This window comes from Pelobates fuscus, chromosome 7 (genome assembly GCF_036172605.1).
Source record: "Pelobates fuscus isolate aPelFus1 chromosome 7, aPelFus1.pri, whole genome shotgun sequence".
NCBI lineage: Eukaryota > Metazoa > Chordata > Amphibia > Anura > Pelobatidae > Pelobates > Pelobates fuscus.
In genome coordinates, this window is record NC_086323.1 from 48,067,039 (window position 1) to 48,084,970 (window position 17,932).

Here is a 17,932-nt window from a genome sequence, read left to right on the forward strand (position 1 = left end):
TTGTATATGGTTCAAGATAATATGTGCGTTCCAATATAAATGGTTACTTGTACAATTTTTTGCCATATCTCTCAAACAGTTCATGCTATACATTCGCTCCTTCTTAATTAGTCTTGGCCTCAATCCAATTTCCTTCTCGGGACATTCATTCCGTATTGGGGCCGCCACTGCAGCCTCAAGTTGTCAAGTTCCAACTCATGTTATGGAGAGGATGGGACGCTGGAAATCCTCGGCATGCAACCGGTACATTCCAATCCAGAGAAGGAAATCAGGCTCGCTTTCTATAATATGTCTAAATGATGTTGTTATGATAAATAAATGTTACATACTTTTTGGCCCTCTTTTGCAGGCCTAACCTCGCGTCGGTTTCGGCACACCTCAACCGACTCTTATTTATAAAAAACTACACACACTTTAATGTGCGCCCCCTTCCATAATCCCGTACACAAATATAAATATATATATATATATATATATATATACACACTATATACATTACATATATACATATTTTTTGTCCACCAGAAGTGGATAACTGCTTTGGGGCTAAAAGCTGATTATAGTGTTCCATGCTGCCGCAACGGCTGAAAAGCCCATTTAAAGCAGGACGGCATGGAACGCCATAATAGCGTTAATTATTTACGTCTTGAAGTATTTTTTATTCATTTGTTTAAAGAAATTCTTCTGCTGTACCGGTGCCTTCCCGGTTTAAGTAGTCAGTACATTTAAGAACTTTTACAAAAAAATAAAAATCTTTATTGTTGGTCGTGCATAAAAATACATTACATCCTGCATTGCCACAACAGCAATCGCAATAATGTGTGTAACACATAATGAAACATATGATGAAGTTGTAAAGATTTAGCAAGAACATTATGCTTCAATTCGAGGAAACAGCACAAAATGTTATGTTAATCTTATATCGACATCAGGCTTAAGGATACAGTCAAGCTGAGAGGAACATGTGAGCAGGTGCTTACAAGGTAGTGGTATTAGCGCATGTCAGGGTTGGACAGTATCCATTTTTATAGAAGTAAAGGCAATTAGGCCAAGTACATGAGTAGTCAACTTTAACTTAGTGTTGAGGGAAAACATGCTAAAGTGAGAATAAACTAGTTAGGCCAATCCCCACACTTAGGCACAACAAAATGGAGGGGTCCACCAGGCATATACAACACAGTGATAACATGTGCTCAAGACATGGTGAAGCCTCTGAATGATAGGTGCGTGCAGAGACAGTGTGCGGCACTCTATTGTAAGTCAACAGTAGGTTATTCTACATGTGAAGCACTCTATAGTGTCCCTTTAAGCAAGTATAGTCACCAGAACAACTACAGCTTAATGTAGTTGTTCCGGTGAGTATAATAGCTCTCTTCAGGCATTTTTATGCAAACACTGCCTTTTCAGAGAAGGCAGTGTTTGCATTGGCTCTAGGGACACCTCCAAGTGGCCACTCCTTAGATGGCCACTGGAGGGGCTTCCTGGCTCAGGGCTGCACAGTAAGTGCTCTGACTGGGGACGCTGAATTTTCCTCATAGAGATGCATTAATTCAATGATTTGATCTCACCCCTTTTGTTGATTTTAACCAATCCAATCCATCAATTTTGATGTCACCAAGGGGGCAGGATCAGCGCTGGCAGACTCATAGAGAGCGAGTTTCAACCCATTCTGAGGTGACTGGGGGAGGCGCAAGCCACCTAAATGGTAGGTTTTCACTATAAGGTCAGGAATACATGTTTGTAATTCTGACCCAATAGTGATCCTTTAAGGGGTTAAGCTGATAAAGTAGTGGCGGATCTGAGACTGAGTAAATTTAGACCACTGGAGCCATATTGGGTTGTAGGTGGCCTCGAGGCTAGCATAGAAGCCTTAATGACCTTAGCCATGAGTAATCCAGGGGGATATTATGGTGGTAGAGTATTATCACATTGTTAACAAAAGTAAAATAAAAGGGCAAACCATAACAGTTATAGTAGATTATATGCGCAGTTTGTTCTGGATCTCAGCCTTTGGCTGCCATGTCTGTCCGTACTCGCGCGGCTTTCAACCTATTCCTTGGAGTGGGTGTCCCTTCAGGCCCTGTGTTAGACCATGCCATGGCAGGAATGGTGTCTCCACTTTCACCCCATCCCTCCAGTCTCTAGGTCCATGAGGGCCATGGGTGAGTGCATGTTGCCAGGGTGTGAGTCTGCGGGACCTCCGCAGCCGAGTTTGTTTTCTTGACACTATAGTGATCCTTTAACTTACATATGAAACCCAATTTACAAGATATGCAGGTCTTCGCATTTACAAGCAAATCAAACTCAATCTCATTAGACCAGCAGCTTTCTGATTTTCTGAAATACATCTTTTAGCAACTGGTTGTCTGAGTCAGAGCAATTATTCATGAAACAATTAAAATGGATTTTATTTAATTCATCAGTAGAAAATACATTAATGTAACAAAGTTGTCTCCCCCTTCCCCCATCCATAAAAGTGCTTGAAGTTAGCTGGTCTACATCGTTGGAAAAAAAATGAAGTCCTCCACGGGTATTCATGGTGTTAAAAAGTGACAGCACAACCAGACTGTGCTTTCATTGCCCGGAGCTTCCACAGAACGATGACTAATGTTTACAGACTGCTCACAGATCCTGTCGTAGCGACTACAGAACATTAGAGTGTGTGACACTGAAGTCCTTAATGACACACATGCAGTTCCTGCATTAATACTGGATATTATTCATCGCCAATTCTGTGAGAAGTCCAAGAACTCTGACCAGATGTTCTTTAGAGAGGAACTGCAGAAACAAGAAAACAAAATGACATTGAGTTCAAGACAGGTGTAACTTTATGACATGAAATCGAAAAGATTTTTTTTTATAAAAATAACCAAGTTAGCAATGATTTTATGCGGTCTTAGAGTTCGAAAAAAAGTTGGTTGCATTTTTGCGGTCTAATGTTGACATGTGACATGTTTATTGGATTTAAATGCTCCTGTGGAAGTTGTCATAATGGAGATACCGTATATATATATTTCTCTCTTTTAACATTGCCATATGCATACTACCAGGTCATGACAACACAATCAAACATTGCATGTGAAGCACTCACCTTTATTTTCCCATCGCAATGTGCTGAAGCTACTGATGTTGACACCTTTACAAGTTGTGTTGCGGACAAGTGAATTTTAAAATGTCTAAAAAAGTGGCTATAAAGGCCATGGAATAAAATATCCACCTCCTCAGCTGTTACTTCATCTTGACCTTTGTTTATGTCACTCCAAAGGGATTTGAAATCTTCTGAGTGGATGGCATAAGAAATGTCCATGTGTGGTTCAACTGGCACAGAGAAGACCAACTCAGTGGCTGCAACGTATTCATGCATTTCACAACCTGCCCACAAGGCAGTCATCCATGCAAGATCCCGGGAACTGATTGGCAATTTGCCAAAACAACAGTCAAAAGACTTTTGAAACCAGCTGCCTACTACAGCAGTGAGAGTTTCTGTTCCATGCACGAGGAATAAAGGTAGGCAAACCATGGCTTCTGGTAACATTTCTAAAACGTCATCGTCCCCAAAAGAACAACAGAACCACCCTGACCATACAATCCTGTCTTCTGTGCCAGGTTTCGGAAAAGGTGGTTTGGATGCAACCTAAAATAAATACAATTACACCAAGTTAACAGTTGTAAATGGCACAGTCAGAAAAACAAAAAACAGACCGAAAAGCAGAAACACGAAAATATCTTTCTTATCACTATTAACCAGTGTTCACAATTTCCACTGCTATTGGCAAATGTGACATGGATCCTTCTGGTTTGCAGTGGTGAGGAACTTTTTTTTTTTTTTTTCAATTCTTTATTTTTGAGTGCATGAATAGACATAGCTGCTTACTCTGCCATAATAGCGTTCGCAAGCATAAACATATCACATTTGTTTTACATTTATGGTATTCATTCAGTGCACATTTTTTGTGTATAACTGCATAAACAGAGCTTAGCTTTATAATGGTTATGTTTTACAGTTAGATCTAATAGCTTAATCTGCGATTTTCAAGATATTTATGCACGCTTAATAAATTCAAGGTAGCTGTGTGAATCATAGAGTGAAAGCGCTGAGTTCAAAAGATGGTAACAGGGTAAAGAGACAGTGGAGAGACAAAACATAGTCAGGAGATACCGTGGTACCAGTGTGGGATATAGTTCCACTTTTAGAATACATGTTAGGCCATCCGAGTAGGTAACATTTGTGTATAAGCAGGTTTAGACATATGTTATTGCAGGTAAAGTCGTTGTTCAGTATGATACTGCTCATTGTAGTGGTTTTCTCTCCCTCACATTATGCTATATAACATGCTTGTGCCTCTGTATGCAGTGAGGTGAGGTGTGCCACATTCGTGTTTTGTTAATGGAGATGAAGAACCGCTTTGGGGCATTAAACGATGTGGCAGCGCTACGTTGCCTAGGTGCCCAGCCCCCCTGTATGCTCAAGCTGGCTACAGTGGTGTTATGCTTAGTGGGTGATGTTGGGTTGTAGGCAGCTTAATATGGGTGTTAGACTAAATGGAGTAAGACAGGTTTATCTACACATTATGTTATAAAAGAAAATTTAAACTAGGAAATAAAACGATTGTGTGACACTGGGTCTCTCAGATCTCAGGTGACAGTCTCTGCCAGACATGGCTTGCTCGACAGCCGGCTACTGTAGTTGGTGGGTCAGCCGATACCTTGGCTGGGAGCTCCACTTCCCTGTGTGTACTGTCCAGCAACTAGTGTCCCGTTCATGCTCAGGGACTCTTCGTCCCGCGTCAGATCATGGCATAAAGGGATAGTCCATCGCTTCTGGACCAGTCGCTGCTGTGCTGATTCCGAGATAGTGGAGCGGTGTGGCCTCTCGGGTCTTCGCGGTGCTGCCGCCCTCAGGGGGCTTTGCGTTACCCTACCGCAGGCCGGCCAGCGTTGTGACAGGCGTCGTCTGTGAGTGGATATAGGGCTCTCCCGGAATGGGGTGCTGCTCTTCATGTGGGTGACTGGTACTCCTACGTATCTGAGGGGTAAGTTTTCCTGGCGTTTTGTCTTTTGCTTTAGTTTTGCTCCGGGTACTGGTTTGCTATTCCCCCATCTCTTCCACCATTTTCGGGCCTGCCCGGGAGTTGGTGCTGAGGCACAGTACTGCGGCTCCGAAGGCAGATGTCGTGCCAGGGCTCCTTGATGGGAGTTGACCTCCGGCTGTTGTGAGTGGCAGTCTATCTTGTGTCTGTGGGAGCTGTATGTTGTCAGCACTGTGTTGTTGCCGGCCCTCTCAGTGCTGTTAGGGCGCGTGGCGTCCGCCATTTTGATTGAGGGATATAGGCCGCAGATCGTGATGGTAACGCTGCTAGGCCTCGGATGACCTGCCTCAGAGTTGGGACCGGGATCACCCCCGCCGGTCCAGAGGGGGGGGAACAGGGCCAGGTATTCGCCGATTTGGGCCTCTGGCCGGGTGCTGCTGGGCGGGAAGGCAGGGCAGCGGCCGTCCGCCCCGCTCACCGCCGGAGAAGGCCCCCTCAGGTGCAGAGAAGATTTCCCCTCCAGGGGACTGGAGCTCAAAGAGCCAGCCTCGCCCTGGATACAGTGCCCACCGTGCGCTGAGTGCTCATGCTGTCGGTCTGAAAACTCGTTAAAAATCATGCTTTTGAGGATTTAGAGAGTGTAAGCTGGCAGGAGCTGCTCATACTTGCGACCGTCCAGCTCGGCGGTCCGGCCCCGCCCCCGTGGTGAGGAACTTTTTAATGAAATATTAAGTCTTGCAATTAACACACCTTAACAATGGACTGTACTTGTCTATATAGGCATTGTGTATAGGGCAGAAATTCTCAACCCATTTCACTGGGTCTTCTCTGGATAGATGGGCACATATTATTTAGGCCACAGGCAACTGCCTACAGCAGCTTGCATTCCTTAGTTAAGGGGAGAATCCTCTGACATTGGAATAAGTCTTATGAAAGGGTTTCAGATAATTTAGTTTAGTATATATTATACTACTATCACCAAGCTAATTAATGGCCAGACTAATACCATGTACAAAATGTGTACGCCTGTCAAGACGCACTATAGAATAGTTGTTTATCAATCATGTAGGGCAGTGGTTTCCAACCCAGTCCTCAAGTACCCCCTACTGGTCCAGGATTTAGGGATTACCCTTTTGTGTCTAAAGTGTTTTATTTTTCTTCCTTTTTCTAAAAACACCTTAGACACAACTGGGCAATTCCTAAATCCTGGACTGCTAGAGGGTACTTGAGGACTGGGTTTAACCCCTTAAGGACCGAGGACGGTTCAGGACCGTCATCGGCATTTTTGCGTTGCCGACTGGTGACGGTCCTGAACCGTCCTAACGGTCCAATGTACTTACCCGATCGCCGTCGTTCCCCCGGCGGCGATCGGCGGTGCTCCCGGTGTGGGGAGACTACCTGCAGCCCAGACAGTCTCCCCATGGCGAATTAGGACCCCTGTGGCCATGTGATCGCTCAACAGGCTGTCTGTGCTGACAGGCAGTCTCCCTGCAACTGTAAAATAAAATAAAAAATTTACCGTATATACTCGAGTATAAGCCGACCCGAATATAAGCCGAGGCCCCTAATTTTACCCCCCAAAAATGGGAAAACTTATTGACTCGAGTATAAGACTAGGATGAGAAATGCAGCAGCTACTGGTAAATTTCTAAATAAAATTAGATCCTAAAAAAAATATATTAATTGAATATTTATTTACAGTGTGTGTATGATGAATGCAGTGTGTGTGTGTATGAATGCAGTGTGAGTGTATGAGTGCAGTGTGAGTGTATGAGTGCAGTGTGAGTGTATGAGTGCAGCGTGTGTATGAGTGCAGCGTGTGTATGAATGCAGCGTGTGTATGAATGCAGCGTGTGTATGAATGCAGCGTGTGTATGAATGCAGCGTGTGTATGAATGCAGCGTGTGTATGAGTGCAGTGTGAGTGTATGAATGCAGTGTGAGTGTATGAGTGCAGCAGGTGTGTATGAGTGCAGCGTGTGTGTATGAGTGCAGCGTGTGTGTATAAGTGCAGCGTGTGTGTATAAGTGCAGCGTGTGTGTATGAGTGCAGCGTGTGTGTATGAGTGCAGCGTGTGTGTATGAGTGCAGCGTGTGTGTATGAGTGCAGCGTGTGTGTATGAGTGCAGCGTGTGTGTATGAGTGCAGCGTGTGTGTATGAGTGCAGCGTGTGTGTATGAGTGCAGCGTGTGTGTATGAGTGCAGCGTGTGTGTATGAGTGCAGCGTGTGTGTATGAGTGCAGCGTGTGTGTATGAGTGCAGCGTGTGTGTATGAGTGCAGCGTGTGTGTATGAGTGCAGCGTGTGTGTATGAGTGCAGCGTGTGTGTATGAGTGCAGCGTGTGTGTATGAGTGCAGCGTGTGTGTATGAGTGCAGCGTGCGTGTGTGTATGAGTGCAGCGTGTGTATGAGTGGTGTGTGTGTGTGTGTGTATGAGTGCAGTGTGTGTATGAGTGGTGTGTGTGTGTGTGTGTGTTGCAGAGCCTTGGTGGGGGGTGGGCAATTTTTTTTTTTTTATTATTTTTTTTTTTTATTTATTTAATTTAATTATTATTTATTTTTTTATTATTATTTATTTTTTAATTATTATTTAATTATTTTTTTTTATTATTACTATCTTTTTTTTTCGTCCCCCCTCCCTGCTTGATACATAGCAGGGAGGGGGGCTCTCCTTCCCTGGTGGTCCAGTGGCATTGGCAGTTCAGTGGGGGGAAGGGGGGGCTGGCAGAGCTGTAACTTACCTGTCCTGCAGCTCCTGTCAGCTCTCTCCTCCTCCGCGCCGTCCGTTCAGCTCCCTCTGTCAGCTCCCAGTGTAAGTCTCTCGCGAGATTTACACTGGGAGCTGACCGAGGTGCTGAACGGACGGCGCGGAGGAGGAGAGAGCTGACAGGAGCTGCAGGAGAGGTAAGTAAACGCTCTGCAGCCCCCACAGCCCCAGTCTGTATTATGGCAATGCAAATTGCCATAATACAGACTATTGACTCGAGTATAAGCCGAGTTGGGGTTTTTTAGCACAGAAAATGTGCTAAAAAACTCTGCTTATACTCGAGTATATACGGTAAGTTAAAGTTAATAAAAAAAATTATTATATATGTGTATATATATATATATATATATGATATATAGACATATATTATACCTATATAATATGTCTATATATCATATATATAATGTCATGCTAAGTGTATTTTTATATTAATATGTACATATATTAATATAAAAATACACTTATAATTAAATTACACACGTATATATATAATATATATAATAACTATATATATTGTATATATATTATTATAAAATACAAATAATAAGTAATTTAAATTAAATTAAACATGTAAAAATAATAATAAAAATTTTAAAAAAAATTATATATCTATACGAAATTTTATTCTAATTGTATTTTGATATTAATATATATATATTTATATCAAAATACACTTAGAATGAAATTGTATATATATCTATGTATATATAAATAAATAAAAAGAATACGAACTATTCATATGTCCATATACAAAATTACATAAATAATTATATAAATATACACGTAGACTTCAAATATATAAATATGCATATATATTTAAATTCTACGTGCGTATTTATGTAATAATTTTACATAATTAAGTGATTTTATTGATTGTAATTTAAGGGACCTGCCTGCCAACCCAGGCCGAAAGTCCAGAGAATTGAATTTGCTATTACTGTATTTTACCCTGTAACGTTCTACGACACCCTAAAACCTGTACATGGGGGTACTGTTTTACTCGGGAGACTTCGCTGAACAGAAATATTAGTGATTCAAAACAGTAAAACATATCACAGCGATGATATTGTCAGTGAAAGTGACTTTTTTTTGCATTTTTCACACACAAACAGCACTTTTACTGATGATATGGCGTTTATGAAAGTTACAGGGTCAAATATTTTTACATTGAAAATGGCCAGGTTGGTTACGTTGCCTTTGAGAGCATATGGTAGCCCAGGAATGAGAATTACCCCCATGATGGCATACCATTTGCAAAAGAAGACAACCCAAGGTATTGCAAATGGGGTATGTCCAGTCTTTTTTAGTAACCACTTAGTCACAAACACTGGCCAAAATTAGCGTTCAATTTAGTTTTTTACTTTTTTCACACACAAACAAATATGAACGCTAACTTTGGCCAGTGTTTGCGACTAAGTGGCTACTAAAAAAGTCTGGACATACCCCATATTGAATACCCTGGGTTGTCTACTTTTAAAAAAATATGTATATGTGGGGTGTTATTTAGCGATTTATGACAGATAATAGTGTTACAATGTCACTATTGATACATTTTAAAAATGTATGTTTTGAAACCGCAATATCCTACTTGTACTTATAGCCCTATAACATGCAAAAAAATAGCAAAAAGCATGTAAACACTGGGAATTTTTAAACTCAGGACAAAATTTTTAATCTATTTAGCAGTTTTTTTCATTTGCTTTTGTAGATGAGTAAAAGATTTTTCACATAAAAGTCAAAAAACATGTATTTTTTTCAATTTTTCATTTTTTAAAAATTAAATTACATGAGATTATATAAATAATGGTATGTAAAGAAAGACCCTTTTGTCCTGAAAAAAACAATATATAATTTGTATGGGAACAGTAAATGAGAGAGCGGAAAATTACAGCTAAACACAAACACCACAAAAGTGTAAAAAGATGCCTGGTCGCAAATGTACAACATCGCAAAAACAGTCCGGTCCTTAAGGGGTTAAAACCCCTGATGTAGGCAATACACAGAGAGCATTGATGTATATCAAATGGAACAAAATGTTATAACCACTGTAAAATAAATATGAATTATGAGTTCCTGACATCAGTTTTGCCCATGCTTTGTATAAGAAGCTTGCTTACGTTCCTTGAACAAGACACAGACCATTCATGCCTCCGATAAATAGCTTCGAGAAAACCCGAAAGAATGGTTGCGAAGGCAGAACCTGGTTTGATAAAGGCGCTTTGCAAGCCTAAACAAAAAGCAATATCCAAATAAAATCTGCCTGTGAACTTATCCTATTGTTCCCCTACTCCGTGTGTGTGTGTGTGTGTATATATATATATATCTACATCTTTGATATGGCATTACAGCATTACATCCCCCACTTACGACACTCTGGTGTGGAAATTTAGAAGAAATCTACTTGTCTCAGGGATTACAGCAATAGCCCAATACAGACACACAAAGTAATTTCAGATTGGGGCACATGGTCATCGAGAGGGTTCTTTACTAAACTTAGAATGTTTGTAAATGAAATATGTATAAATCTGATACCAAAAAAATCTGTCTAAAGCATACTATAAGTGAAATACAAAAGTGTAGAGTAGAATGCCTAATACATGTGTGCCCACGAATATTCAGTAATGAACCCAGCAGCCTTAAGTAGTGACTCAATAGATAGTTCGTTAAGTGAATCACGAATCCCTCTGCAAGGAAGATGATTTAGGTAGGAGAAAGAAACAAAATTAAAAAGTTTTGAAGTGATGCAATCCCTCTGAACATAATATCCCGTGCCAATGAAAAACAACAGAATGCGAGAGAAATATGCTACTTACTACCCCCTTTTAGACTGCCAAATGAGAGAGCTAATGTTTCTGCAACAGTCTCTTTGTCCAAGTTAAAGAAACACTATAGGGTCAGGAACACAAACATGCATTCCTGACCCTATAGTGCAAAAACCCACAATTTAGGTGGCTTGCCCCCTTAAAATGAATTTTAAAAAAACTCACCTTATTTCCAGCGCCTCGCGGGTCTGCTGGCACTTGCGGCGCCCCCTTGGTGACATCAGAATTGCCTATTTCTAGCCAATCTGAGAAAGCATTGGATTGGCTCAAATCGGCAAGGGGGCGGAGCCAAATGCTGTTTTGGCCAATCAGCACCTCCTCATAGAGATGCATTGAATCAATGCATCTCTATGAGGAAAATTCAGCGTCTCCATGCAGAGCGTGGGGACCCTGAACGGCAAAGCTGTCTACTGCCCCAGGAAGCACCTCTAGTATCCCTATGGGCAATCTAAACTGAAAAGGCAGTGTTTGCATGAAAATACCTGAAGGCAATGATTATTCTCACCAGAACAACTACATTAAGCTGTAATTGTTCTGGTGACTATAGTGTCCCTTTAATAATGCAGCAATGTCAGAATCTGAGATTAAATCATTAATTCCTAGCAATGGTAAGTGGTAATGGTCAACAAAAACACCAAGCTATAAAGGACACTAAGCACAGACTCCCTTTTTTCTCAAAGTGACTTCTAAAAAGGGGTTAAACACACTAGCAGTCACCCATAGCCCCGGTCCCCTGCAGCCACAGATAATAATAGTCATTACATTTCCGTATAATTTATCTAAACTCATAAGGCAATTACAATGTTGGGGGAAGGTTTAACTAAAAAAAAAGGTTTGACAGAAAATCAGAAGGGCTGCATGCATGGACTAACAACATCAAAACCAATACAATGAGCTATACTGGTGTTCATGCTTTGAGTTCCTGTTAAAACTCTGTTTAGTGAATAAATACCTACAGACTGTGGACTTGAACATAAATAAGATACAGAGCCAAGCACTACAACAAAATAAAAATATACATTTGGCAGAAACCCTCACCTGTACAAGAACTGCTCCTGAATCATTATCTTTTCCTTTAAGTCCAGGAAAATATGAAAAGCTTGCTTTCATAGTCATCTCTGCTCCCACTTCAAATGCAACCCCCTTCTGTTTTTCAGCCAAGATCTGTGCAGACAAGAGCCTGGCATAATCCTTCAAGTCCTTGTATGAGAATTTATGCAATGGAGTCACGCTGTATAAGTTCCACTGCCTGTGCAGAATGTAAGCAGTCTTTGATGGGTCAAGTGGTTCCTGCAAAAGTATCACAGTTAAGAAACAGGCATTAATATCAAATACCTAAATAGGTGTACGGTGTTGTAGTGGAGTCCAGAGTGCTCTCTTACTGTTTCACAGGTTTGATGCCGATTTTAGAGCATAAAGGAGCGTCTGGTCTAGCCCCTCATTGGAGATATTGGGTTGTGTAATTGATATCTCTAACACTCTAGTGAGGACTAGTGAGCAACTCCCAGATGTTGCTGAACTACAACTCTCATGATTCTCATCCTATTTCATTCATAGAACCATGGTTCTAGTTCAGCAACATCTGGTGGGCCGGAGTTTGAGGAAGCCTGGCATATAGGATTTATGGTACTATTGCTACAGCGAGCTGTAGTGGTAATGATGCTTAGACTGCCCCTTTATTTAAAAAAACTAAACAAAAACAAACTTAGATGGCCCAAACGGTCTATCAACAGCTACTTGTGAACTGCACCCATGTTTGTTGATAAGCTGTTGAAGATACTTCCTTTGAATAGTCTAACCACAAAATAACTCAGCCCACCCACTGTAAGTATACAGAGAATTACTGTAGGTGTTCTTTCCAATTATTACACAAACCTACCTCCAAATGGCTGTTCTGTGGAATCCTTCGCTTTGATGGGGCTTTGCCAAAAGGAGTAATGCGACGTGCTGAATGAAACCCTCCATTAGTGAATCTACCACTTGGTAAAGGAATGTTCCTGGATTCTCTTGACGTCTCTTTGGGGGTTAAAACCCCATCGGTAGGTGTTTGCATAGCCTGTGGGAAGAGACATTTAAAATTATACAAAGGAGATGTGACTTTAACAAGCAACCATATTCCAGTTTGTTTGCTTGTTTGTAATGAATAATTCTACCGTGAACAATTCTAGTGTGCCTGCTCTAAAAAGAATTTTAAAAATCTTTACATATTGCATATATCCATGTGCAGCATTATACATAGTGCAAATTATATTACACCCATACAGGTCGGGCAGTGCGAGAGATACATGCACATGCAGAGGATATTTGAAGGGATGCATTGAAATGAGTGGGAACACACGTATGTATGTATCACAAGAGATGCCAGCAAACAGAGCATGGTACACACAGCACAAGAGATGCCAGTTAACAGAGCATGGTACACACAGCACAAGAGATGCCAGTAAACAGAGCATGGTACACACAGCACAAGAGATGTCAGTAGACAGAGCATGGCACACACAGCACAAGAAATGCCAGTAAACAGAGCATGGCACACACAGCACAAGAAATGCCAGTAAACAGAGCATGGTACACACAGCACAAGAGATGCCAGTAAACAGAGCATGGTACACACAGCACAAGAGATGCCAGTAAACAGAGCATGGCACACACAGCACAAGAAATGCCAGTAAACAGAGCATGGTACACACAGCACAAGAGATGCCAGTAAACAGAGCATGGTACACACAGCACAAGAGATGCCAGTAAACAGAGCATGGAACACACAGCACAAGAGATGCCAGTTAACAGAGCATGGTACACACAGCACAAGAGATGCCAGTAAACAGAGCATGGTACACACAGCACAAGAGATGCCAGTAAACAGAGCATGGTACACACAGCACAAGAGATGCCAGTAAACAGAGCATGGAACACACAGCACAAGAGATGCCAGTTAACAGAGCATGGTACACACAGCACAAGAGATGCCAGTAAACAGAGCATGGTACACACAGCACAAGAGATGCCAGTAAACAGAGCATGGTACACACAGCACAAGAGATGCCAGTAAACAGAGCATGGTACACACAGCACAAGAGATGTCAGTAGACAGAGCATGGCACACACAGCACAAGAAATGCCAGTAAACAGAGCATGGTACACACAGCACAAGAGATGCCAGTAAACAGAGCATGGAACACACAGCACAAGAGATGCCAGTTAACAGAGCATGGTACACACAGCACAAGAGATGCCAGTAAACAGAGCATGGTACACACAGCACAAGAGATGCCAGTAAACAGAGCATGGTACACACAGCACAAGAGATGCCAGTAAACAGAGCATGGTACACACAGCACAAGAGATGCCAGTAAACAGAGCATGGAACACACAGCACAAGAGATGCCAGTTAACAGAGCATGGTACACACAGCACAAGAGATGCCAGTAAACAGAGCATGGTACACACAGCACAAGAGATGCCAGTAAACAGAGCATGGTACACACAGCACAAGAGATGCCAGTAAACAGAGCATGGTACACACAGCACAAGAGATGCCAGTTAACAGAGCATGGTACACACAGCACAAGAGATGCCAGTAAACAGAGCATGGTACACACAGCACAAGAGATGTCAGTAGACAGAGCATGGCACACACAGCACAAGAAATGCCAGTAAACAGAGCATGGTACACACAGCACAAGAGATGCCAGTAAACAGAGCATGGAACACACAGCACAAGAGATGCCAGTTAACAGAGCATGGTACACACAGCACAAGAGATGCCAGTAAACAGAGCATGGTACACACAGCACAAGAGATGCCAGTAAACAGAGCATGGAACACACAGCACAAGAGATGCCAGTTAACAGAGCATGGTACACACAGCACAAGAGATGCCAGTAAACAGAGCATGGTACACACAGCACAAGAGATGCCAGTAAACAGAGCATGGTACACACAGCACAAGAGATGCCAGTAAACAGAGCATGGCACACACAGCACAAGAAATGTCAGTAGACAGTGCATGGAACACACAGCACAAGAGATGCCAGTAAACAGAGCATGGTACACACAGCACAAGAGATGCCAGTAAACAGAGCATGCAACACACAGCACAAGAGATGCCAGTTAACAGAGCATGGTACACACAGCACAAGAGATGCCAGTTAACAGAGCATGCAACACACAGCACAAGAGATGCCAGTTAACAGAGCATGGTACACACAGCACAAGAGATGCCAGTAAACAGAGCATGGTACACACAGCACAAGAGATGCCAGTTAACAGAGCATGGAACACACAGCACAAGAGATGCCAGTAAACAGAGCATGGTACACACAGCACAAGAGATGCCAGTTAACAGAGCATGGAACACACAGCACAAGAGATGCCAGTAAACAGAGCATGGTACACACAGCACAAGAGATGCCAGTTAACAGAGCATGGCACACACAGCACAAGAAATGCCAGTAAACAGAGCATGGTACACACAGCACAAGAGATGCCAGTAAACAGAGCATGGTACACACAGCACAAGAGATGCCAGTTAACAGAGCATGGTACACACAGCACAAGAGATGCCAGTAAACAGAGCATGGTACACACAGCACAAGAGATGTCAGTAGACAGAGCATGGCACACACAGCACAAGAAATGCCAGTAAACAGAGCATGGTACACACAGCACAAGAGATGCCAGTAAACAGAGCATGGAACACACAGCACAAGAGATGCCAGTTAACAGAGCATGGTACACACAGCACAAGAGATGCCAGTAAACAGAGCATGGTACACACAGCACAAGAGATGCCAGTAAACAGAGCATGGTACACACAGCACAAGAGATGCCAGTAAACAGAGCATGGTACACACAGCACAAGAGATGCCAGTAAACAGAGCATGGTACACACAGCACAAGAGATGCCAGTAAACAGAGCATGGAACACACAGCACAAGAGATGCCAGTTAACAGAGCATGGTACACACAGCACAAGAGATGCCAGTAAACAGAGCATGGTACACACAGCACAAGAGATGCCAGTAAACAGAGCATGGTACACACAGCACAAGAGATGCCAGTAAACAGAGCATGGTACACACAGCACAAGAGATGCCAGTTAACAGAGCATGGTACACACAGCACAAGAGATGCCAGTAAACAGAGCATGGTACACACAGCACAAGAGATGTCAGTAGACAGAGCATGGCACACACAGCACAAGAAATGCCAGTAAACAGAGCATGGTACACACAGCACAAGAGATGCCAGTAAACAGAGCATGGAACACACAGCACAAGAGATGCCAGTTAACAGAGCATGGTACACACAGCACAAGAGATGCCAGTAAACAGAGCATGGTACACACAGCACAAGAGATGCCAGTAAACAGAGCATGGAACACACAGCACAAGAGATGCCAGTTAACAGAGCATGGTACACACAGCACAAGAGATGCCAGTAAACAGAGCATGGTACACACAGCACAAGAGATGCCAGTAAACAGAGCATGGTACACACAGCACAAGAGATGCCAGTAAACAGAGCATGGCACACACAGCACAAGAAATGTCAGTAGACAGTGCATGGAACACACAGCACAAGAGATGCCAGTAAACAGAGCATGGTACACACAGCACAAGAGATGCCAGTAAACAGAGCATGGTACACACAGCACAAGAGATGTCAGTAGACAGTGCATGGTATACACAGCATTTTTGTTTAATTTGGCAACCTTGGATCAATTATTGGTTAGTGAAGCTTAGTGCCTCGGCTGCCACCTCATAATTATGTACATTTTATGTATAGAAAGACACTACCACAACTGATACAGGATATTATTGCATTGTTTTATTTTTCTACTCCCTCTATCCATGTTATTAATATAACACACTCTCTCTCTCTCCATGTTATTAATATAACACTCTCTCTCTCCATGTTATTAATATAACACACACTCTCTCTCTATGTTGATAATATAACTCCCTCTCTCTATGTTGATAATATAACTCTCTCCCTCTCTCTCTCTATGTTGATAATATAACTCTCTCCCTCTCTCTCTCTCGATGTTGATAATATAACTCTCTCCCTCTCTCTATGTTGATAATATAACTCTCTCCCTCTCTCTCTCTATGTTGATAATATAACTCTCTCTCTCTATGTTGATAATATAACTCTCTCCCTCTCTCTCTATGTTGATAATATAACTCTCTCCCTCTATGTTGATAATATAACTCTCTCCATCTCTCTCTATGTTGATAATATAACTCTCTCCCTCTCTCTCTATGTTGATAATATAACTCTCTCCCTCTATGTTGATAATATAACTCTCTCCCTCTATGTTGATAATATAACTCTCTCCCTCTCTCTCTCTATGTTGATAATATAACTCTATCCCTCTCTCTCCCTCTATGTTGATAATATAACTCTCTCCCTCTCTCGCTCTATGTTGATAATATAACTCTCTCCCTCTCTCTCTCTATGTTGATAATATAACTCTCTCCCTCTCTCTCTCTCTCTCTCTATGTTGATAATATAACTCTCTCCCTCTCTCTCTCTATGTTGATTATATAACGGTTTCTGCCTAGAGTTTATATTATATCATTGTTGCCCCGAGCAGGCTGTAGATACAGTGATGTTTATGGTGTTAGTGAGTGGTCCATTATGGTGTAACCTGTGATATAAACAATAAATAGAGCTCAGTGTGGAATGGATTATGAATGGCTGTGTGTGCACTGAGTGTATGTCCATCCCATGCATAGAGATAAGAGATAGAGATAGAGGGGAGCTCACCGTCCGCCGCCGCCGGCTCACACACGGCTTTATTTAAAAGTGTTGATCTCTCAGCCCTCCAACCATCGCGACCGTTGGGCGGGTGGAACCAATCATAGCTCAGTCTACGCAAACTACGCATTTCATGTGGAGCGAGGCCTGGAACGCACGTTTGGAACGCACCCATCCTTCGCAAGAGTCGGGCGAGCGTGCCAGCAACAAAAATGGTCGACCGATATGCTATTTAATTATTTTTTTTTTTTTTAAATTGTTCAAACTAAGCATTTTAACGCACATAAGAGATACTGGCAGATGGTTATTAGACATGAATGCAATGTTGGAGGTATGGTTTATTTGTGACACCCTTCAGCACTGGGAGTTATGACATTTAGGGTTAATATTGATGTGATTCCCACAGAATTTGTTCCAGGCAGTCTACATTTGTTATATATAGGGGATAGCTGGATTAGATGTAAGTTATATAGCATGGTAAACACCCCTAGGGCGAGTAAAACTACAACTCCCGGGATGCCTTGCTGTTCTTGTGCACTCATTGACAGTTC

At 42.1% G+C, this 17,932-nt stretch overlaps 1 protein-coding gene across 1 annotated transcript; it reads right to left on the reverse strand.

Annotated features, from left to right (window-relative positions):
* Window positions 1-1,646: 1,646 nt before the first annotated feature.
* CENPL (centromere protein L) lies at window positions 1,647-17,462 on the reverse strand. The gene is made up of 5 exons (XM_063427270.1): window positions 17,391-17,462; window positions 12,496-12,672; window positions 11,655-11,906; window positions 3,092-3,634; window positions 1,647-2,778 (listed from the first exon to the last, which is right to left on the reverse strand). The coding sequence occupies exons 2-5, from the start codon at window positions 12,667-12,669 to the stop codon at window positions 2,704-2,706; spliced, it is 1,044 nt and encodes a 347-aa protein (XP_063283340.1). The 5' UTR covers window positions 12,670-12,672; window positions 17,391-17,462; the 3' UTR covers window positions 1,647-2,703.
* Between the last annotated feature and the right edge of the window lie 470 nt (window positions 17,463-17,932).